Source organism: Amphiprion ocellaris, chromosome 12, assembly GCF_022539595.1.
Source record: "Amphiprion ocellaris isolate individual 3 ecotype Okinawa chromosome 12, ASM2253959v1, whole genome shotgun sequence".
NCBI lineage: Eukaryota > Metazoa > Chordata > Actinopteri > Pomacentridae > Amphiprion > Amphiprion ocellaris.
Window position 1 is genome coordinate 27069497 of NC_072777.1, and position 23408 is coordinate 27092904.

General features: G+C 38.4%; 1 protein-coding gene and 1 long non-coding RNA gene across 3 annotated transcripts in view; both read left to right on the top strand.

Moving 5' to 3' along the window:
* med23 (mediator complex subunit 23) overlaps positions 1 to 10465 on the top strand; it is a 32830-nt gene extending 22365 nt beyond the window's left edge. For both annotated transcript variants that reach the window (XM_023285034.3, XM_035955086.2), the window contains 11 exons: positions 169 to 349; positions 452 to 622; positions 725 to 941; positions 1137 to 1246; positions 1588 to 1714; positions 1988 to 2153; positions 2724 to 2796; positions 3492 to 3706; positions 3784 to 3904; positions 5913 to 6044; positions 9983 to 10465. In XM_023285034.3, coding sequence (XP_023140802.1) covers positions 169 to 349; positions 452 to 622; positions 725 to 941; positions 1137 to 1246; positions 1588 to 1714; positions 1988 to 2153; positions 2724 to 2796; positions 3492 to 3706; positions 3784 to 3904; positions 5913 to 6044; positions 9983 to 10210 — 1741 coding nt within the window. In that variant the 3' untranslated portion in view covers positions 10211 to 10465. The remainder of the gene's footprint in view (positions 1 to 168; positions 350 to 451; positions 623 to 724; positions 942 to 1136; positions 1247 to 1587; positions 1715 to 1987; positions 2154 to 2723; positions 2797 to 3491; positions 3707 to 3783; positions 3905 to 5912; positions 6045 to 9982) is intronic.
* An 8299-nt stretch (positions 10466 to 18764) lies between these two features.
* Positions 18765 to 20275, top strand: LOC129350228 (uncharacterized). Its single transcript, XR_008603578.1, has 2 exons — positions 18765 to 19996; positions 20060 to 20275. It is a non-coding gene; the product is annotated as an uncharacterized LOC129350228 (long non-coding RNA).
* Positions 20276 to 23408: the final 3133 nt, after the last annotated feature.

A 23408-nucleotide genomic window follows, 5' to 3' on the forward strand; every position in this document is an offset into this window, starting at 1 on the left:
ATGTAGCTTGAGTTAATGATGCATCTCACCGCTGACACTGAGGCCTTTAATATTTACATTAATTGGCCCAAGGGAGGATTTTCTTGAGACTCGAACTGACTAATTGATCCAGAGGGAGAGTGAAGCCTTATTATGAGATGATGAGCCTGATTTATTTTCCTCACTCAGGGTGTTGGAGAGAATTGGCGCTCGTGCGCTGGTGGCTCACGTGCGCACGTTTGCCGACTTCCTTGTGTACGAGTTCTCGACATCGGCTGGAGGACAGCAGCTCAACAAGTGCATCGAAATACTCAATGACATGGTTTGGAAATACAACATAGTGACGCTGGATAGACTCATCCTGTGTCTGGTGAGGACATACAGAAGAATATAGATGTTTCCTTAGCTCTTTATGCCATCAGAAACATGCTAAAGGTGAGTTTATGTCGCTGTTCTTTGCCTCTATCTTCAGGCAATGCGAAGCCACGAGGGAAACGAAGCTCAGGTTTGTTACTTCATCATTCAGCTGCTGCTGCTGAAGCCCAACGACTTCAGGAACAGAGTGAATGATTTTGTGAAGGAGAACGCTCCAGAGCACTGGCTGCAGAGTGACTGGCACAACAAACACATGAACTACCACAAGGTGCACATCTACTGAACACCACAAATACAGTTACTGCAAGCACAAAATTAAAAGCACAGTGCACAGAAATTAAAAAATATCTCGTTATTGTTCTTCTACCAGAAATACCCAGAGAAGTTGTACTTTGAGGGTCTCGCGGACCAAGTCAACCCTCCCATGCAGCTCCAGCCTCAGTACCTGCCAATCTACTTTGGCAATGTGTGTCTGCGCTTCCTTCCGGTCTTTGACATCGTCATCCATCGCTTCCTGGAGCTTCTTCCCGTCTCCAAGAGTCTGGAAACGCTGCTGGATCATCTAGGAGGCTTGTACAAGTTCCATGGTGAGTCAGGATGCTTCAATGTGTCAGTCTGCAGATAAAGAACAAGAATAGAGATGGGCATCTATGAGATTTTAGCAGCACTACCACTCTTACTGGTACTGCTTATCAGTCTGGTCCTTTAACTGTATTGTTTTATGGACTTCTGATATTTTTTAGAATGTGTAATGTGCTAATTAGCATTGTATTTATGTACAGATCGTCCAGTCACCTACCTATACAACACTCTTCACTACTACGAACGACACCTGAGAGACAGAACCAACCTGAAGAGAAAGCTGGTTCACGCCATCATGTCCTCACTGAAGGTAGGCAGAGAACTCACATACAGTCTTTTCTTGCTGTTTTAGAAGGAGAATCTTTTTCATGGCAGAATGTCAGGACTGGGATAGAAGACAACATATTTTGTTTGAGAACTGAGCAGCAGAATAATGTGCATTTTGGATGTATTGCTGCAATGCTAGTATATTGGTGTCTTGTAAACCCATGTGGGTTGGCCATGCTTGTGTGCTTAACACGAAAATCAATCAAACATATACACGATGTATCGTAAATAAAACCATGCATGTTTTGGTCTCATTTCATATGCAGATATACAAGGCTTATATCATGATATTAGCAGTTTTTACAGTGTAATGTTGTTTTTCAGGAAAACCGAACACCTGGGTGGTGTCTGAGTGAAACTTACCTGAAGTTCGGCATGAACCCCAGAGAGGACAACGTCTGGATCCCTGATGACACCTACTACTGCAAGCTGATTGGACGCCTGGTGGACAATATCCTTCATTAATGTCACCCATCACTGTAAATACATTAGACGGATGTCTGGTATCAGAAAGAGGGGCTGGCTGGATAATTTATTTACCATCTAGTGTCCCTTGATGGCTTTTAAGAGGGATTTGTCCTTGTCATTTCATTTTATTGCCGCCAGTGGGGTTGTTATAATAGAAAAGTTAAACCTGTTGAAGGGGTTGATGTGTTACATTGCTACAGTAATTAAAATGGAGACAGATAACACTTCAGTTTACCCTCCTTAACTCTTGTCGAACCGATGGCAGGAAAGTCACCTGGTCCGTTCCCCAACTGTGATTGGAGGTTCAACGAGTTCCCAAACCCTGCAGCTCACGCTCTGCATGTTACCTGCGTGGAGTTGATGGCGCTGGCCGTTCCGGGAAAAGACGTCGGCAATGCTTTGCTCAACGTGGTGTTGAAAAGGTGTGATACAGAAATAGCAAGAGGTGTCCCATTCAAGGCAATTTTTAACTGACATGTGTCGTTTGTGTAATATTCCCAATAAATACAGCATTATCAATTTATAATACAAAGTATGGACACATGGTAAAGAAGCTGATAAAAGTAGGAATGTCATTTTCGTTAATCTAGGTGTGATTTAATATGTGTGCACTGGCTGGAGGTCATTAAGTGTCACAGAAGTCTTTGTCATGGTGCCCCTTTATAAGCTAAACCCCCACAGTATGCTATCTCTCTCTCTATATGTATAAATACATAAAATACTTTATAATTAAACTAGGAAAAAAACACAACAATCCACGTTTTCTTTTAATATCTACAATACGCGAAGTGGTTATTATCTGCGAAAGTGATCTCGGATTGGGACAAAAAAAAAAAAACTGAGTACAAATAGCACATAATCTTTAGACAGTTTAGGGATCTAATTGACCTGGAGTAAAGATAGCTACAACACAATGCCGTTAGTTATGGTATGTGCACAGTGCTGACATGTGTTGCACAGTATTAATTCAGATTTTCCTTCTCACCTTTCAGTCAACCTCTGGTTCCTAGAGAGAACATCACAGCCTGGATGAACGCCATTGGACTCGTCATCACTGCTCTTCCTGTAAGAAAACACTCGCACACCTTCACCATTTTTCACAACGGATAATGAATTCTCATAAGCTGCGACACCGTAGTGTTTTTTATATGCACATTTTGAAGTATTGCATCAGAAAAAGTTAATGGAAACAGCAATATTTGAAACAACTTTTCCAATTTTGCAAAAAAGTTTTTATGCTCACTTGAGCTGTTTTAAAAAAAAAAAAAAAACCTTTTGATAAATAGTTCATGAGCTTCCTGAGAGCTGGAAACGCCCTTTTTTTTAATAGGCCCTGATGAAGAAAACATTCAACAGACGAGTAATCAACTGTTTTTTTGGTCGTCTTTGTCTCCAGACATTAAAGCATATTTGCAGCTTTCCTGACTGAAAAGTTCCCGTAGACTTTTCTCAGTTTTTCTCTCTTAGACAGGCAAAATTTAGTTAGTAGTTGTTCCAATTTTTTCTGTTTTTTCAGCATTTAGCTAACACCTGGGTTTGCTGCCGACTTCTTCTACTCTGTTTATTAAAGATACGTATCCTGTAACGCCACTGCACAGCCTAGTTTATTTGCTCCAAAGCACCTGGAAACTAATTTGTGTTTTTTTTTTTTTTTTTTTTTATTGCAAGATGCCAAAAGTTTGCTTCAGATTTGACTGACTGTAATCTGGAAACACGACTGCTGAGTTTTTACATCATGTCCATCTTTACTCCTCTTCCAGGAGCCCTATTGGATCGTCCTCCACGACCGCATCGTGTCGGTGATCAGCTCTCCAGCGCTGACGTCGGAGACGGAGTGGGCCGGTTATCCCTTCGCCCTGCTGGACTTCACCGCCTGCCACCAGAGCTACAGCGAGATGAACTGCAGCTACGTGTTAGCGTTAGCGCACGCCGTCTGGCATCACTCCTCCATCGGACAGCTGTCTTTGATTCCCAAGTAAGACCGTCTCCATCTTGTCCGTCCTGTCACTGCCTTTTCTTCGTATGTTCTTCATGTCTTGGTGTGTTTTGCAGATTCCTGTCAGAGACACTGAAGCCCATCGTCCAGACAGAGTTCCAGCTGCTGTACGTTTACCACCTGGTTGGTCCGTTTCTGCAGCGCTTCCAGCAAGAGAGGACGCGATGCATGCTGGAGGTAAATCCAGATTTGTGGCTTACAATTCTGAAATATGTGTGATTGAAAAGCATTTCTTAGAGTGCATATTTGCAGCTCCAGTAAAATAATAAAGTAAAGCAGGAACTTAATTTTATATTTAGAGTTTCATACCCACATCAATAACACAACTTAGCCAAGACATCCCAACATAATAACTGTATTTATTTAGCATCTTTCGAAAACAAACTTACAAAGGGCTTTACATTTAATCAGTTGTCAAATTAGACAAATAGTAAAAATAAATTAAAACAAATATAATAATTCTATGCATGCAATATAACAAGCTACAATTGTTTAGTCAAGGCCTTTTATTTATATATATTTATAGAGTATTTTTATTTGGTTAATTTATATACTAGGGATTAAAACTACAAAAATGATATAAAATGCCACTTTACTTGACTGTAATACATAATATGACTGTGGCTCTGTGATTAGTTATGGAGAATAACCAAACTAATGTAATTATTTAGCTAATACAGTACTGTATTATACATTTTAGAACTTAACCTAACTCATATGGAAAATGTTCTTTATCAATTTTATTATTATTATTTTATGTGATTTTTTTTTGCATGATTTTTTTTTTTTTTTAAATAGAGCACATTCAAGACAACAGCTGTTGTGTCAAAGTGTCCTCAAGTAAAACAGATTATTACAAAAGTAACCTAACAAGTGCAGATATTGCAGTGAAGACCCTGTGGTGTTATTCAGTGTGTTTTTATCCGAGTAATTTATGTATAAGGCATTACAACACTACAAAAATGATATAAAATGCTACTTTACCTGATTATAATACATATTAAGTCTGAAACCATACAGTGTTGTTATTCCTGGACAATACTAATGTAATTTTAAAGCCGAGACCCTTTTGTATTATAAATTATGCAACTTTAACTAATATACAAAATCAGTTGTTTTATTATCAATTTATGGGATTTAAACTTTTTTTTCAGTATTTTTTATAAAGCATATTCCATACAATCTCATTGCCATCCAGTAAAAAGAAATATCACGCATTATTAGTAAAGTAATCTAACAAGTGGAAGTGTTGAGGTTGAAACCCTGCAGTGTTTTTTATGGTGTGATTTTATCTAAGTAATTTACATATTAGAAATTAAACCCTTGAAAAGTTATATGAAACGCTAGTTTACCTGTTTAGGATGCATAATAGGGCTGAGACCCTACAATGTTTTAATTATGGACAATAACCTAACTAATATGAATATTAAGGCTGAGCCTCTACAGCATTAAATGTTGACTCAACCCAACAAACCCACGGATTCACTGGATCTCCATGACCAACCTTTGTTTTTATTTTATAGTATTATTTGTATTTTAATATATATTATTATATTTTATTTGCCAAAGTGGGTAGAGCAGCTAAACTATGGTCATATATGGTAATAACAAATATGGATTCTAACTGAAAAGGTCAAACATGTTGATAAATACATGACAGGCCACAGCTTTATAATAACAAACCTGCCGAGCATCAAGAACACAAAAAATGTACGAGTATTAGAGGAGATTGGTTTAGAAATGAATCTGTGGTCAACCAGTTAAGAGCAGAGGAGGTGGCTAGACACCATATTTCATTAACTTTTCATGGTGAAAAATTGTGAAATGCAAAATAATAAACAAGAAAGGATTTTGTAAGTCAAAGCTGTTTAGACTCACTACAATCTACTGCTGCACAGATCTCTGAGGCAGAAACAACTTTAGTAGCTGACATAGTAAAATGGTTTAAGTTACAAAAACAACAAAAATTCTTACTTTTTCACCTGAGTTTATGCCTTTGTGTCTTAAAGAAAACATACAAAATCCTGCATTAAGTTTTAAAAACACAATTTCTGAGAGATATTAAAACCTAACTTTATCAAAAAAATTCAACCAGCAAGTTGCTTTTAAGTCGTCTTTATCTGCCCGAGTTTAGTTTCACTTTGTGCTTGTACATTTTTGACATCTTCCCGTGCTTCTGCATCAGATCGGTGTGGCCTTCTACGAGATGCTGCAGGCCGTCGACCAACACTGTCAACACCTGAGCTACATGGACCCCATCTGCGACTTCCTCTACCACATCAAGTACATGTACACTGGAGACAGCGTGAAGGAGCAGGTGAGCTTCTGACTTCTTATTTCAGGATAACGTCACCGTTTAGTTCTGTCAGCAGATTTAAAAACTGTAACCGAGAATGAAATAAAGCAGTTTGGCATGTTGACTTTGTACTTAGTGGAGCCCAGACAGAGATAAAGAGCTGCATGTTGAATCTTTATAATGTTAGCATGACACAACAGACGCATGAATGTGAAAAAAACAGATTAAAAGTAACCAGGATAACTTTATTGATGCAAGTAATATCACAAAAGTTAAATAGTACTATGCTAATCCATTAGGTTTTGCAAGTCCAGTCCATTAAAAGTGAAGGTGTGCTGCTACATTAGCTGTGTTAGCATAGGTGTTTTCACCAGTGCTACTTTCTAATCCACTTGAAGGATGTGTTTTCAGTAGATTTAAGTCAATTACCTCTCCTCATTTTCCAGTTTGCACGTCCTAAACTCCTCTCCTTGTGTCTCAGTCCTTCCCACCAAAGATGCTAGCAGAGGAGGTGAGGAAGAAACATGAGAAGAGAGGAGTCAAGACAGAAAACGTTTAACAAAAAAAAAGACATTATCACCTGACAGCTGCTGTTTTAAAGCCACGTCAGTTAAATATGATGTTTGTCGCAGCTGCATCACCCTTCCATAGTGTTGTTATAACCTGTCGCTGTGCTTTATGATCTCTGTCAGATAAGCAGAACAGTGTTCATGAGAACCTACAGTAAATATTTACTATAAGTCAATACACAACGTGGCAGAATGTGACACTATACAAATGCCAATCATGGTGCAGTGAAGTAGAAAAGAGTCATGGCACCCTTATATTATGATTGAGTGGCTACATTATTATTATATATACACACATTGTGGTGCGGCTCGTTGCAGCTGTTTGTGACATTTCATTAATGTCAAGACTTTGAGGATTCACCTCGAGATGCATTTTAGGACCTAAGAGGATGCACAGCTGTGTCCTCAATAAAGTCTTCCCTGCATCAGTGAAATAAAAGCTGGAGTATTCAAACCAAATGGGCAGCAGGACTGACAATCACTCAGTCATAATTTTCATATTAACCCTCATGTCGTCCTGTGGGTCAAATTCACCCATTTTAAAGTTTGACAATGTGGGGAAAAAAATATTTTCACACTGAAAACTTCCACATTTTCAACATTTATGAACATTTTTGGTTAAAAAAAAAATGTTTCTTAAGAACATTCACAAAAAAATCAACCAAAATCCAGCGAACTTTGCTGGATTTTGGTTGATTTTTTTGTGAATGTTCTTAAAGAAAATATTAGTAGTTTTACTGATGTGTATATATAACCACTTTAGATATTTTTAGGATTTTTTGGAAGATTTTTACTTTTTTTTTTTTTTTTTTTTTAATAATGACAAGAATTTTCTTCCTGAAGGTTTTGCAAATTGTCAGAAATTTTGGGAATTTTTTTTTGCAGAATTTTTGGATTTTTTCAGACAAGGAAACAATATCTTTTGGTGCCCGTAAATGAAGACAACAGGAGGGTTAAGTAAGCATTGGTTCGATTATATGTAAAAAAAAATATACACTCTTAAGTTCGTCTCCTCCACTCGAATCTCTGGTGAGAGGCAATAAGACAGAAGGAAACGAATCGAGGATATGCAATTAGTGAAATGACATGAGGGCTTTGTGATTGTGCAATGACAATACGACGCCATGAAACACGTAGATGCTGATCCACTGTACGTGTATGGAATAGAAAATTGTATAACTAAGGCTTGACACTGACCTGAGGGGGTAAAGGAGGTCAGTAGGAGAGCTGCAGGTTTGATGGATGGTTCAGGGAATATCAGCTACAGTAAGTAAACAGCGGCTCAGTGTGACTGTTCCTGATGCAGCATGTCAACTGTAGGAAGTCAGAATGTCACATAACATCACACTACCAACACCAGGACTGGCGTTACAGGTATTTTTGTGGTTGCTGGTATGTTCACATTTACACAAAGCCCTGCAGGAATCACAGTGAGAATCTTTTTGATTTGTGTTTCTTACTCCTTCTGATCCGTTATTGAACAGTGGCGTGTCGGTCCAGTTCACTTCCAGTTTACAAGAAGCAGAGATGATAAGAATATTGTTAGTTATTCATTTCTGAAGGCTGATCTCAGACAGTATCCAGCTGCTCTGTCTTCTAACTCGATACATGCTTGTAGTTTGGACTTTGGCTGTTTCTGTCTGAACCTGTAATGTGTTTATTTATTTAGAAATTCAGGAACTTCAGCAGCTTCAGTACACAACTTTCAGCCAGCATAACCATCACTGCACCCACACTACTGCTGCATGAAGTCAGTGTTAAGAGACAGAAACAATCCTCTAGTCTTCTATTTCTTTGTTGTTGTAGCCACTGTAATAATTTCCACTGTGACATATTCATTTTTAATGCTTATAGCTGACTAAATACAGTAATAGTGTGTGTGTAGTGAGTTTACAGGCTGAGAGTTGTGTACTAAAGCTGCTAAACAACTAAATAAATAAACACGTCTGTCGAAGAAGCACCACAGGTTCGAACTGTAACAGCTGGATATATCTGTATCATATATTAAGCTTCACCACTGAAGCAGGAAGAACAGCTGCAGATGTGTTCAAAACATAACCTGGCAGTATATTAACTGTTTATGTGGATCAGAAGCCTTTAAAAAAATTTCTTGGAGCTCCACATATTGCTGATTTCTCCATGGAGCTCCAACTTTCACAGAGAGAAGAATTTGTCAGTCAGCAGCTGGATGATCCAACCTTCATGTGGAGGATCGTCATGGTGACCAGAGGAGGGTCTGGAGCTACCACCGGGAGAAGAAACAGCAGTTTTCTTCAACATTCATGAGGCTGGGCACCGTGATTTCATCCCTTAGAGCTGGACTGAGTTCTCCTGAGGAGTCTCAGGGAGAACACTGGGTTATCACTGATTAACAGGTGTTTTTTGGCCACAGCAACACAATCGGCCGTCTGCTCTCACTGATTTTATTAAGTCTTTCTCCCGGTGACTTCTTATTCTTCCCCAAAGTGAAATTCAAGTGGCTGTTTTGACACAGTTGAGGAGAATCAGCTCGTTTCAGACTTTGAGGGAACGCTACAGGAGCACTAGGAGCAGAGTGTCACTCTACAATGAGACTTCTGTGGTAAAACTTAATTGTGTTTTTTTCTTTTCAGCAGTGTTTCAACACTTTTTGCTCTCAGCTGTTTATCGAAGTTATTAGTGTATCTTCCTGCATTTATTTTCATTTATTAAGACTGATTTTACCAGGGCAATTCTCTGCCGATAAAAAGATCATATCTGATTTAAATTTGGCCAAAATCTGCTTCAACTAGTCTATGATTATGTTGTTGTGCCCCCCCCCCCCCCTCAAAAAAAAGACCTCATCTTACAAGTAAGATGGTGAAACTTCTTACAGGCCACAATAGAGAAGGTCCAGTTGCTTTTGACTGAAGCTTGTAGGATTGCACCACATTTCAGATGGTTTGCTCCAAATGTTCTCCCTCAGATGTTACAGTGAAACTCTGCATTGACAGTCTGATTTTGTGGAGTAAGTTCACGCTGCTAAACTACATAAATGCTGAAGAAAACAGCAAGGATGCTCCTGACAAAATGGTCCTTCTCCAATCTTAGAGAAGAAAACTGTTGTTTGTTCTCTTGGTGGTTGCCAAAGACCCTCATCTGGTCACCATGACGACAATGCTGACATGCAGCTGTCAGTGGTCACAGAAACATCTGTAACCAAAGGGTCTAATGCTGTCTTGTGACGGTTGTTTCTTGCCAATGTTGCATTCTGGTGCAACAGGAATAATCTCAGAGCTTCTTGAACTCACCTTTTATTCCTTGAAGTCAGAGTTCTTGCTTTGAAACAGCCCAAAACAGAACCATGTGGGTTGCATTTTTCCTTTCTCTTGGTTCCTTCTTATCGATCTCTTCCTCTGTGAATGCTTCCAGGTGGAGAAGATCATCATGACTCTGCGTCCCGCCATGAAGCTCCGTCTTCGCTTCATCACGCACAAAACCGAGATGTCGTCATCAGCCGCCACCGGTGCCTCCGCCTCCTCGGCCGCCTCGTCCTCCTCAGCCGCCGTCACTCCTCAGCCGCCTCCTTCCTCGCTGTCGTCCAACGTCGCCGCCGCCTCGCCGTCATCTTCCTCTCAGCACAGTCACGCTTCGATGTAGGCGGGTGAACACGCTGAAACAATCACCAAGGTGGACTTTAACACACACAAAATCTACAATTTCATTTAGCAGAGGTATAGAAATTCTTCATTTTTGTGTCAAAAACTCTCAAAATCAAACAGTTTGACTGAATTTGGTCATATTTTCTGATTCAGAAAACTTTATTTGTCCCCAGGGGGCAATTAAAATTTTCTTTAAGGTGTCTAAAAGAAGGAATTTGGAGCAGAACCTGCACAATAAAATCTCTCAACTATAGTCCTTGTTTCTGTCACATCTTTTTGTTATTTTTTGTAAACAACTTTTTATATTGTACATTACTTCAATAAACACTTGTGGGTAACTAAAAAAAGCTTTTCATTTTTATGCTTATGTGCAAAGCGAAAATGAGCCATTTCACTTTCTGACTAGCATTCATTGCTTAATGTTAATATTATGCACAACATGATTTAATCCAGTCAGAATCTCTATATCTTTTTAACCTGGCAGCCTTTTCCAGGCTTGTTTTGTCTGATAACTTCAGTCTGCTATTGAGCTGAGTGTGGAGAAACACCTTTTCATCAGTCAATGACCTCGACAATGTCAACACAGCACTCAGTTTCTGTTATAAAAACTCTAATAGAACATCATAGCAGCTTTACACCAGCAGAGGGAGTCCAGCATTTACATTTGATTTAATTTCTTGGACACAGACAGACATGAGATTTCCTTCCTGATCGTCTTTCTGCCAGAACGTCTCATAAAAACATCTGAACAGATAGCCATTAAGTTTGTTGGAGAGCTCAGATTTCAGCTCGATGGAGAGTAGGATCTGGGATTTCTGCCATCGGACGACTGGCAGCGAAACCAGTGGTGAGAGGAAAGACTTGGTTCCAAATCCTCGGGGTGCATTTGTTGGGTCAGGAAATCAAATTAAACGCAAAGCAGAGCCTCTGGCTGTTTTGGAGATGAAGGATTGATGCTTCTGCAGCCTCGTTCTGCTGTGAAAAGTCAGTATTTCAAAATAACAGTCTTTATAAAACTGGTTATAATATCAGATTTGGACAAAGTAGAAACTATAAAAATGTGCTTTTTTTTAAATGCAGTGAGCCCTTAACCAGCAGTAGATACCAAATATTGCTTTTTAACTGGCACCATTTCTAATTAAAGATTTGTACAGTTCTTTTCTCAGGAGCCAAAATGTTAATTCTCTCAACCCCCAACGGTATAAAACACAGAATTAATTATTAAAGTCTTTATCTTAGGGGTGCTTAACACAGTACTTTTTTTCTGCTCAGTGCCAGTTGGTTTCAAATATGAATGAAATGAAAATTAATCAGCAGTTAAACCTTTACTAGTGCAAATTTATTCGCTTATAAAAACTTTTGCAACTTTTGTCATTGACTTCTATTCAAATTCACATACATATCTATAATTTCATTTTGTTGTGTTATAATTCCAAGTGGATGCATCCATAATGTAACTTGTACTAGTTATAATCCTAACTAATGACATCTAAAACTCATTTTTTTACCAATCAGAGTACAATTTATCTCATTCTTAGCATGCTAACATGTTTGCATAATGTTTAGCAAGTATTATGTGGTAACTACTGCTAACTACAATACAGTGATGGAGAACAAAGATGTCATTAGTTTGTACTTTTGAAGAAATTTTAATATTTAAGATGCCACTAAGGGAATTCCTGCTAAAAGTTGTGGAAAAAAAACGAGTGTGTTGTTTGTTTCCAACCTGCTGCTTCATATGCCCCTTCCATGGATGGTTTGTGTTTAACTTCCTTGTGTCCTCCTTCCTCCTGACGACCATAAATCGTTCCTCCGCCGCCATCACGGACGATCTTCCACTTACTTGAATGCACCTTCAAGAAATACAAGTGAAGGAAGCCAGGAGACACGTTAGAATAATGAAAAGTATCTGATTTAATCTGGTTAAGCCCCACTGCAATATAAAGTCCAGCTCCTGCATGGAAACAGAAAAACTATGCTAGAAGGAGAGAGAACTCTGAAAGGTTTTTCATGCGACATGACAGAGTCAGAATGCCATGAAAAGGTTTGAAAAAAACCTGGAAACTTGTGAATTTTTATCACATGAATGTTGGTCACAGCTGAGTTAGTCATGGCTTCACGGTTACAACAAAGGGTGCAGAATTTTTCTTTTTTTTTTTTTTTTTAAATAAAATCTGGTTAGTACAAATGGTATATTTTTGGTAATTTTTTTAAATGAAACAAAGTGCTTTTAATGAAATATCACAAGTTTAAGCCTATTTTTGGCCATTTTCCCAAATTCACAGACCACCGCAAAATTGAAGATCTAATGATTTGTGTTTTCAAAAATGAGATATCAAATGAGAAATGTCTGACAAAATGACAGATTGAGACACGAAAATACAAAAACTAGACACAAAGCCACAAAAATTGCACAAAATGTCAAAAATTAGATACAAATAGACAAAAATCTGGCACAAAACAAAAAAATCGGACACAAAATGACAAATAACGGACACAAAGCAACAGAAATGAGACCCAAAATGGAAAAAAAAAAAAAGACAAAAGTGAGAAAACAAAGTGATGCACAAAACATCCCAAAATTAGACACAAAACAATGTCTGTACATGCTCCTGGCTCTGAGAGATGGCATTATTATTGCGGGTTTTTAAAAAAAAAAACATTAAAAAAAAAAAAGAAAGCATTCATTTCAAACTGGCTGGTGGATTTTGAGTTTAGAGGGTTAAAGGCGACATTCTTGCCCACTAATGAGATGTTTAACACCAAACCCAGCAGCGATTATCCAGTAAGTCACTTCAGAGTGCACTGCGAGGTCAGAAGTTAAACTAGTGGAGGTCAGATGATTGATGCTGGTGCTAAATTGCTCTTTAACCTTGAAAAGCATCAATCGATAGGATGGAGGTCGGAGCCAATAACAGGTTAAAGATCCAGCCGGTGGAGTTTTTACAGTCTTACCTCAGAAGATCTCAGACTTTGGCTTCATCCTCATGATCTTTATTCCCCACAGCAGCGTTTAATCCTGATAAAAGAGAAGAAAAACAATCAGGTTAATGCTAATGATCACTCATTGCTGCTTGCAGACTCTAAATTACATTACATGAGTCAGCTGTAAGTGAGTTAGCTGAACATTATACGAGCTCTTTGATTAAATTAGATCTGGTGACGACAGTGCAGCTTCGTATCGAATAATAATTGGATAATTGGACATTCAGATGTCAACAATATTATCAATATCATTGCAATGTTATTTCTACATAGTTTGTGCAACATCAGATTCTGCATCATGTGTAGCATTTAATCACGTTCAATATTTCATATTTCATTTCTCAGGTGTAATAATTCATTTTCACGTACAGCATTGTCAATATGTGCATTTCATTTTTCAGATGCAGTAGAACATCTCATTTTATTATTTTACCATCTTGTAGGATGTTACCTCAGGATAACTGACAGTATTACTTTTTACTGTTGTATTCTTGCTTTATTTTAGCTCATTTCTCCCAGTAATTTCAGTATTGTACTTACTTACGTTTTTCCTTTTTATTTTTTAGACGCTGGATTTCTTATGCTTTGTATTTTTTTTCGTAGCAACATCTGGCACAAGAATTTCATCCAGGATTAATAAAGTTTTGTTTTGAGACCCAAAACGAAAAAAACTAGACACAAAATGAGAAAAATCACTCCCAAAAAGAAAAAAAATGGACAGAAAATAATACAATTCATGCACAAAATGAAGAAAATTGGACACAAAATGACAAAAATGAGACACCAAATGGGAGAAATCTAACACAAAAGGACAAAAACGGACACAGAGCAACAGCAAAAACACACCAAACAACAAAAATAAAAGGCACAATACAGCACTTTTTAGACCCTGCATCTCTTACATTTGTCATTTGGTTTTACTGAGCAACATCTGGCACAAGAATTTCCTCCAGGATTAATAGAGTTTGTTTCTGACACGAGAAAAATCTGACACAAAACAAAAAATATTGGACACAGCATGATGAAAATGAGACACGAAATTACAAAAAAACTGTCACAAAACAAAGAAAATTGGACACAAAATAATAAAAACTACAGAAAACACAAAATGAGGAAATGTGAGGCAAAACGCAACTGCAAAACATACCAACCAACCAAAAAAGTCACAAAACAACACTTTTAGCCCTTACATCTCCTCTGTTGTGTCATTTGTTTTTTCTGAGCAACGTTTGGCACATCTTCTTCTTCCAGGAATAATAAAGCTTTATCTTATGTCTTAATATTGAAAAAAACTGGACACACAATGACAAAAACAAGACACAACATGACAAAAATTGGACACAAAATGAAAAATACTGAAGATAAAATGACAAAAATCAGACACCAACCAAAAAAAATGGACACAAATGACAAAAACAAGACACAAAATGACAAAAATCAGACATAGAAAGAAAAATACTGGACACAAAACGACAAAAACCAGACACAAAATGACAAAAATCTGATACAAAAAACCAAAAGCGAGACACACATGAGGAAAATGAGACACAAAATGACACAAATGAGACATCAAATGACAAAAAAAGACACAAAGCAAAAACACACCAAACAACCAAAGTAATACATCAAATAACCAGAATGAGGCACAAAACAACACTTTTTAGACCCTGCTTGTCGTCTTGTGTTATATGTCATGTGGTTTCTCTGAGCAACATCTGGCACAACAATTTCTTCCAGGATTAGTAAAGTTTTATCTTCTCTCTTATCATAATATTGGTTCAGTTTGGGGTTTTAGTAAGTGTCTACCATGATTTATTGCATGCCTTCTCTGTTTAATCCTGTTCTTCTTTCTTTGAACCTCCGTGAGTCATGCTATGGTTCCTATAAGTTCCCGGCTCAGATGTAGGTCATCCTGCAGCGCTGCCACATCTCTGGCTCACCCGTTAAACTCTGGCACTAAATCTAATGTGGCATCGTGGAGGCCTGTGGCTGCACAGCGGGTCGGATATGACAGCTCGGCTCAGTAAAGCTGTTGTTCCATATGATTCCTCTGTTTCAGAACTGCTACCGTCGCGTGGGAAGGCTGGTTTAAATTTAGCATGATGGTATATGAGGCGTTAATGTGTCATCCACAGATTACTGAGACTTCATTCCTAAACCTGCTCACAATATAAAATCACGTTGTAGTGGCATTTTTCATGCTATTTGTCATTTGCCACTAAGAACATCGTAGTTTAGTATGTCGTCCAAATTGAGTAAAAAACATCATAATTAAGTATGTTGTCCAAAATATGACAAAAACGTCATAGTTTGGTATGTCGTCCAAAACGTCACTAAAACATCATAGTTTACAAAATTACAAAAAACAACTATAAAGACATTCAAAACAACTGAAATCAAACACAACATGACTACAATTACAAGCAAAATTACAAAAATAGACACAACCCAACTACAAAGAGACATAAAATAACAACCAAACACAAAATGACTACAATGAGAGAAAATGACTAAAAATAGACACAAAACAACTACAATGAAACACAAAATAATAGTGAGAGAAAAAATGACTAAAATAGACACAAAACAACTACAGTGTTACACAAAACAACTACAGTGTTACACAAAACAACAACATAAAGATTAATGACAATGCCAAAGTGACAGAAGACTGCTATGGAGAGACAAACATCAACAAAGAGAAGCAAACAAAGCAACAATAAAAACACTGCAAACTAAAAACTAAACAATCATTAACAAGGCCAGAGTTTACAGAGAACAGTCTTAAAACTACAATAAAGGTACACAGACTACTACTACTACTACTACTACTACTACTACTACTACTAGACACTACTACGAAATGAGCACAGATGTAATATGACTACAGAGTGATTTAAGACAACCACAAGTAGACAGAAAATTAATACAAAGACACAAAACATTTACAGTGAGAGGTAAAACAATGATGCAACATAACAATCAGAGATGTAAAATGAGCACAAACACAAAACTACAACAAATAGACGCACAAAGAGATACAAAACTTCCAGATGCAAAATGACAACAAAGAAACATGAAACAACTAAAAGAGAAGCAAAATGTCTAGTAACCAGTAACCTAATTTGTTCAGTGACTTTATTATCACAGCTTGTTTAGAAGTCAGTCCTCATCTAAAAGGCAACGTAGACCAGAATAATGTGAAAACTTGAAACCTGCATTGCACAAACCAGCGATGCAGTAGAAAGCAGAGGCTAATCTTTTAAAATGAATTTGTATATTTATAGATTTGTGGACTTTTCAATAAAATTCTAATTAAAACTGTATTTTTACACATCTTTGAACATGATTGAAAGGGATTCGTGCTGTTTGTTAAACCAGTGCTTTAAATTTGAGATGCATTTTTATGATCTTTTTACTCCGCCAATGAACGCGGCAGAGTTATGTGACGATTGACATACGTTTGTCCGTCTGTCTGTCTTTCTGTGCACATTACTCAAAAACGGACTAATAGATTGCGATGAAATTTTACAGTGTTGCTATCTCTTACAAAGCCTCAGTTCCACGCTGACTCAATTAGTTGGTTTCACTCCAAAGAGAGATTTCCCAGAAAAACAATTTTCATCATTTCCCCTTGATCAGACACAAAAAGACACTCGAGCGCACAAACCCTGTAATCTGCAGGCATCAGCCGTAAACACTCAAACTTTTACAATCAATTACTGTTAAATGGAAGCCTGCAAACTAAAAGACACACAAACACAGAGCGCTTGGTTTCCTCCTCGCCTGGGGTCGGCATGGTAACCGGATGTATCTGGGGGGAGGTGTTTGGTTTAGTGTGTGTTTGAGATGATCTTCTAACCCGACAATCCTGAATCCCATCCGATGATCTGATTGCTTTGACAGGAAGCAGTGAGATGAAGGAGGAAGAGGAGGGGGAGGTGAAGGGAAAGGAGTGATGGACTGACAGCAGGAGGTGGTGATGTCAAATTTGATGGGTGCTGATTGATCAAAAATCACACCTGCTCCCAAAACTCAGAAATCTTCTTCAGATGGGACTCGGAACCAAACAGACAAATATTAGTCCTTAGACCGGCCTGAAAATCGGTAAATAAAAATGGCACCAAATAGTTTATAGGGTCGATATAAACAGATCAATGTGCAATAGCCTTTCTATTCTTTTCCCAGAGATGCCAATTTACACATTCATTGCGACCTTTCCACACAAAATATCAAAACAGTGCAGAGTTTTGCTATTAAAGAGTAAAACATGGTAAGAAGCCCCTCTACCATATTTCCCCAACAACTATTAGCTATAATCAATTTTCATTATTCCGGCATTTTCTTGGAAATTAATAGTCTTAGTAATCTTTAAATAGTACTGAAATTATTTTACTACCCTGAGGAAAGGTCAGATGATGCTGTGAACAGAAGTTTACACACTTGTGGTAACTGTGTGTATCTTGGAAGTCTTGAGTTTCCAATAATTCCTTTAAGTCACAAAATATAATATAATTTTATAATTACATATACTCTGCTGGGTCTGGTACCCCAAGAACATCAAACCTACCATCAAGCATGGTGGTAGCAGTATTGTGCTCTGTGGAACTGGAGCTATACACAAAGTAAATGGAAAGTGAAGGAGGAGAATTACATCCACATTCTTCAGGAAAACCTAAAATCATCAGCAGAATGCAGCAACCAGAACCTTAATCATCTCGTTCCACATTTCCGTCTGGACACACGTTGTTGAGTAGGTAAAGAGAGTACATATCTGATACTAAACCCTCACTCACTTTAGCGCTGGTGGCTAATTTCCGCTAGGGTGAACAATTTTAAATTCACTTTGATTCGGTCCCACCTGCTCGGCAGCATGTGTGTGAGAGCAGATGGTAATCTGTGAAACGACGGAGGATGTTCTCATTTTCATCATTACTGATTAGAACTGAAAAATCACACAAACCTCCTCAGTCATGTGTTGCTACATGAACGCTGTCCAAGGACAAACGGAACATTTGGAGCAACAGAAATCAGCGACGGCGGTTAGAAATGTGGCAGAAACCCGCATCAGCTCTGCGATCAGGGTTTTATCTTTTCCTCTGCTGCCAAAACGAAGCTGGAACATGTTTTACCGCCTGTTGTACTGCAGCTGCTGTGTGTTTGTGTGCAACAGCCTCGTCGGCCTCTGCTAAACACATCTTTGTGGTTTTGCAAGTTTCTTCCACTTGATCAACATGTAAACAGGCGCTGGTGTTGGCAGAGAGTTCGTGTGCGTGTTCGCATGAATGTGGCCTGATAATAAGGATTTTGTTTTCCAGACGTAACCCCCAGAGCAGCAGCTTTTCCTCACTTTTATTCTGATTGAGGCAAAACAGAGAGAGGAAGGATTATTATTTCAGCTCCAATCTTTGCAGCCTGCATCAAGTAAACCAAATTTAATGTGGTTTAAACGGCTTTCAAGGCCAAAACATGGAGCTTTTAGTTCTTAACACAATCAAACCACATGGTTTTTCTCTGCAATGAGTGATTCAATTTATGTTTCTGCTGCTCATGTCCTGTCGGTTCACGGATAAATTTGCTGGTGGCATTTTTCCTGCTGTGCAAATCGGAGCCTTTATTAACGCCAAGGCGAAACAATTTCCGTCTGAGGGACAAAGACGAAGCCGCCTGATGCGTGAAAGTGAACCATCAATAAATTCGTCGCTTCCCCTTTTCCCGTCTCACAGCCCAGCTCATCGCAAACACACAAAATCAGGTCAAACCCTCACCAGCAGCTGCTTTATTATGAACTACTTGTACTTTTCTCAGAGGATCATGCAGGTTTCTGATTGATTTTCTATCTTCCAAGCAGCATCATAAAAATCCCACTGCAGCAGAACATCAGAGTGAACACGGATCCTTTTAATTATTCTGTTAGTGGTATCATGACTTGCTAAAACTCCTTGGTGGAAGCTGCAGGAAAGATTTTTTTTTCTGAAGATTCAGACAACATGACCAGGGTATTTTGTGCATGGAGGAATTTTTTGGTGCCTTTAATGAGGCTTTAGCCAGAATTGAAGGAAACTCAACAGCCTCTCGAGAATAAAAATGCATTTTTCAGCCAGTTTGGGTCCGTGTATATTTTGACAATTGGATTTTCCGTTCTGAAACGGGTATTGAAAAACAAAAAACGAGTGGTTATTTGATTTTCGTTTTAAAATACAAAAATTTAAATTGAAATACAAGGCGTTTTTCCTTTTCATGATCAAAAAGGGATAGACGAAATTTTAAAAATGGTTTGATTTTCATTTTATATTTAGAATAACAAAAAAGTAAAATCAGTAAGAGACAGAAACGAAAAAAGGTCATTTTTTTCATTTTCTGAGACCAGAAGTGGTCATCAGCAAGTGTGGAGCCAAACGACAAGATTCTCAGAGGGCGGAGCCAGAGAGCAGTGATTGGTCAGACCATAGATAATATAGAAGACAGCGTGCTAGCGGATCTAGTCTTCTATATATCTCTTTGATGAACTTCATTTCCTAAAACATCCAGAATTGAAGCTCATATCTTTGGCAGCTGTAAAGTTTCTGCTCCTTCAAAGTTCACAACACAATGAATGAATTCCTAAAACACTCTCAATGCTGCAGAGCGTTTGATGCTGAAGCAGTGACCAGTTTTTCTGTTTCTTCTCTGGAGATGCACAATGAGGGACGTCTGCAGAGACTGAGAAAGAGTCTCACCACATCCTGACATGAGGAAAAAGACTTTATTGAAGACTACAATGAGAAAAACTATCAGACAGCAGACGGCTGCATTCAAGGTGAGCTCTGAACATTTGATCTGGAACAGGAATTCAATAACGGCAGCATGAGCTTCATTTCAGTCTGTAGCTGCTGAATTCATGGATGAATCATCTGGCACTAGAGAAGAAGACCATCAAACATCCACGTCAGCTGATGGAGCTCCAAGAGTCTCACCAAACAAACAACCTACAGAGTGAAGACCTCAAATCTGATTGGACGGCCTCCTATTCAGCCACATGTGAACAAATGCCTCTAAGTTGATTTGTTTTCTAAAATAAATCTAGTTTGAGTCCTAATCTATGCCTGAGTGTTTGCTTCTTTACACTGCTGTTAACAGTTTAGGCTGTTAGATTGTTCCAGATAAGACAAGTACAAGATTCTTCAGAGCCGTTCTACCACGAGCCTGACAGGGAGAACTCCAACAGCTACTGAATGTTCCTGTGGTCCCCTCAAGGCTTCAGGAGGAGTCCTACGAGGACGAGCCGGTCCACTTGATGGTGGCCAGTCGCTGCGGTTCAAAGCCAACACCGACTACGTGGACTTCTACTGGACCACATGGAGGCCTTCAAACCGGACCAACAAGTTCAGCGACTCCCCGACTCGTGGGTCTGAGGACGCCGCCGAGTCTCAGTCCAGCCGGCCTCCTGTCTGTGGGTGTTTGAGTGCTGAGAGGTTTGTGGATGCATGTGAACGTTCTGTGTTGAAACAGCAGCTTTTGACTCACTAATGCTGGGAAAAACCAAGAGCTCCTTTATTTGTGACTTCCACTAAAAAAACTGATGAAAATAAGTTTGCCAGGGTTCTGACTGATAACAGATTATTAAATAATGAAAATAATCGTTTAAATATTCCTTTAAACAATCCTTTTAGGTCTACATTTCCTTTACACTGACTTCTTGGTATATGTACAAGTATTTTGGGTGGAATATGCCATTAAGCCCAATGTTCAAGGGTTCTTCTGGGAATATACCATTAAACCAACCTTTTAGGTAAATGTTCCAGGATGTTGGGTAGAATATACCATCAGATCAACCTTTTAGGTCTACATTGGAAGATTTTAGAGTAGAATATTACTCCAAACCATCCTTTAGGTCTACATTTAAGGTGGAATACTCCTTTACACCAAGATTTTTGGTTTACATTGAAGGATTTTAGGTGGCATATTCCTTTGAATGAACTTTTAAGTTTATGTTCAAGGATGTTGGGTGGAATATACCATCAGACCAACCTCCAAGGTCTACAGTAGTGAATTTTAGGTGGAATATACCATTAAACTCACCTTTTAGGTCTACATTGGAGGATTTTAGGTGGAATTTTCTTCCAAACCAACTTCTCAGGTCTACATTTCAGGTGGAATATTCCTCCATACTAACTTTTTGGTGTACATTGAAGTATTTTTTCCAAACCACTCTTTGAGGATTTCGGATGGAATACTCGGTTAAACCAACATTTTAGGTGCATGTCCAAGGATTTTTGGTGGAATGTTCCTTTAAGGTGGATGTGTGAGGACCTTGTAGGTGGAATACTTCCTGAAACCAACCTTTTATGTCAACATTCAAAGATTTAAGGTGGAATATTCCTTTAAACCAACCTAAATTTCATGTTTTGATCATTATCAAGTGAGAAACCTCAATCCAGACTCCTCATAATGACATTTGAGATTTATGCTGCTGTTATTTGTTTAGTCCAGACTAAATGACAGAAATCCACAACTGTAATTTTATTTCAGGACTCGGTTATTAAATGTCAAAACAATCCATGTGACTCTAAAAACTCAACAGCTTTACAAACTCTAAGATTAAACTCTCCACAAGGATCCAAATTAAGTTGGACTTCTACATGAGAGCTTTAATTATTCTTCATATACTTCCTAAAAAGTTTGGTCAATAAAAAAGACAAAAACTAATATTTTCAGCTGAACTAAAAACAGACTTTGTGATTTTTCTGCTCACATGTTGTGTTGTTGTAAACTTACTCTTTCAAATAAATAGTCTCCTAACCCCCTGGAAACCAGCGTTTGTCCTGTTTTTGTGTTGCTACTCGGCGACCCTAGACAGCCGGGTCCTAATGTGTTTTGAGCAACACACCATACTATGACGTTTTTACAATGATGGTTCTACTATGGAACCAGTTTGACATGTTCAGGTGTTCTTTGTGTGAAAACTCAGAGATTTCAGGGATCAGAAGGTGGTTTTCAACTTTCTTTGTTAACTTTCTGCTTCAACTTTAAACTAAATTTCCTTCACTAACCCAGCCCTCTGGACTTCCAGTAAGCTGTGTTCCTATTGGCTGTCCAGGTGGCTGCTTGGTGTTATCAGGAACACCTGAGCAGCTTGGTGTTATCAGGAACACCTGAGCAGCTCAGTGTCTTCCTGCTTTTTTAGCTGCAGACAAACATTTCCTCTGCTTCTCCACCACTGAACTGGGTTTGGCTCCATTGCTTTAGTTATTTCTTTAGGCGTTGGCTTGCAGCTCCCAGCAGTAAAATAGACTTTAATGTGTTTCTTGGTGTGTTTTAGGGCTTTGTACTGGATAGTTGTCTTGGTAAAGGTGGTTCTTTAGCCACAGTTAGCACATGGTACTAATGTGTGCAGTGATTAGTGGATTTGGTGCAGATGAGTTGTGTCTTTATCTTGGCTGTAGTGAGTCTTTAGAGGTTTTTGGTCAGACACATTCTGTATTCTTGTTTGTGAACCAATGTTGGTTGTCCAGAAGGTAAGAGTTCCTGTCCTGATTCTCTGTTCTCAGAGGTTTTCTGGTAGGCTGCAGGAGACTTTAGCGTTTGGGTTGTGCTAGTTTGGTTTTTGTATGGTTTCATTTGGACAACTATCTTGAGGCCCCTCCATGTGGTTTAGTGAGGTTTTCTGCAACAGTTCTACAAAGCAACCTGCAGCAGAAGAGACTTTGAGAGTTTTTAGGAAGTTCTGGAGACCAGACTTTAGAACAGCAGAAACATTTGTCAGCAGTTTGAGCAGGAGAAGGTGAGCTTCAGAGTAGAAATGAGACGGAAACCTTCTTGACCCATGTGGTGAGGTCCTGTACCAAGAGTTTGAGCAGGTTGTGAAGAGTCTGTAGTTCTTTGTTCTGAAAGCACAAGAAGAGTCGACTCCTTAAAGGAGAAAACAGGAGATATTGTTGGTTCTTCTGTTGCTCTGCAGTTTCCAGTTTCCTTAGACTGAATATCAAGTTTATATTTTAAATGATTTCCCATGTGAGCCCAAGAAGACTTCAATAAACTCCCTCCATCCCCTGGACACAACATATTTTATTACCATGTTAAATCTTTTTTTTTTTTAATATGTTTTTGAGTTTTAATCATAGTTTTAGCATAGTTTTTTCTCTTTGCTTGTTTAGTTTTGTCATCTGTGTGAAAGGTGCTAAACAAATAAAGTTGAATTGATAAACTGAATAATTGACTAACTCATGATT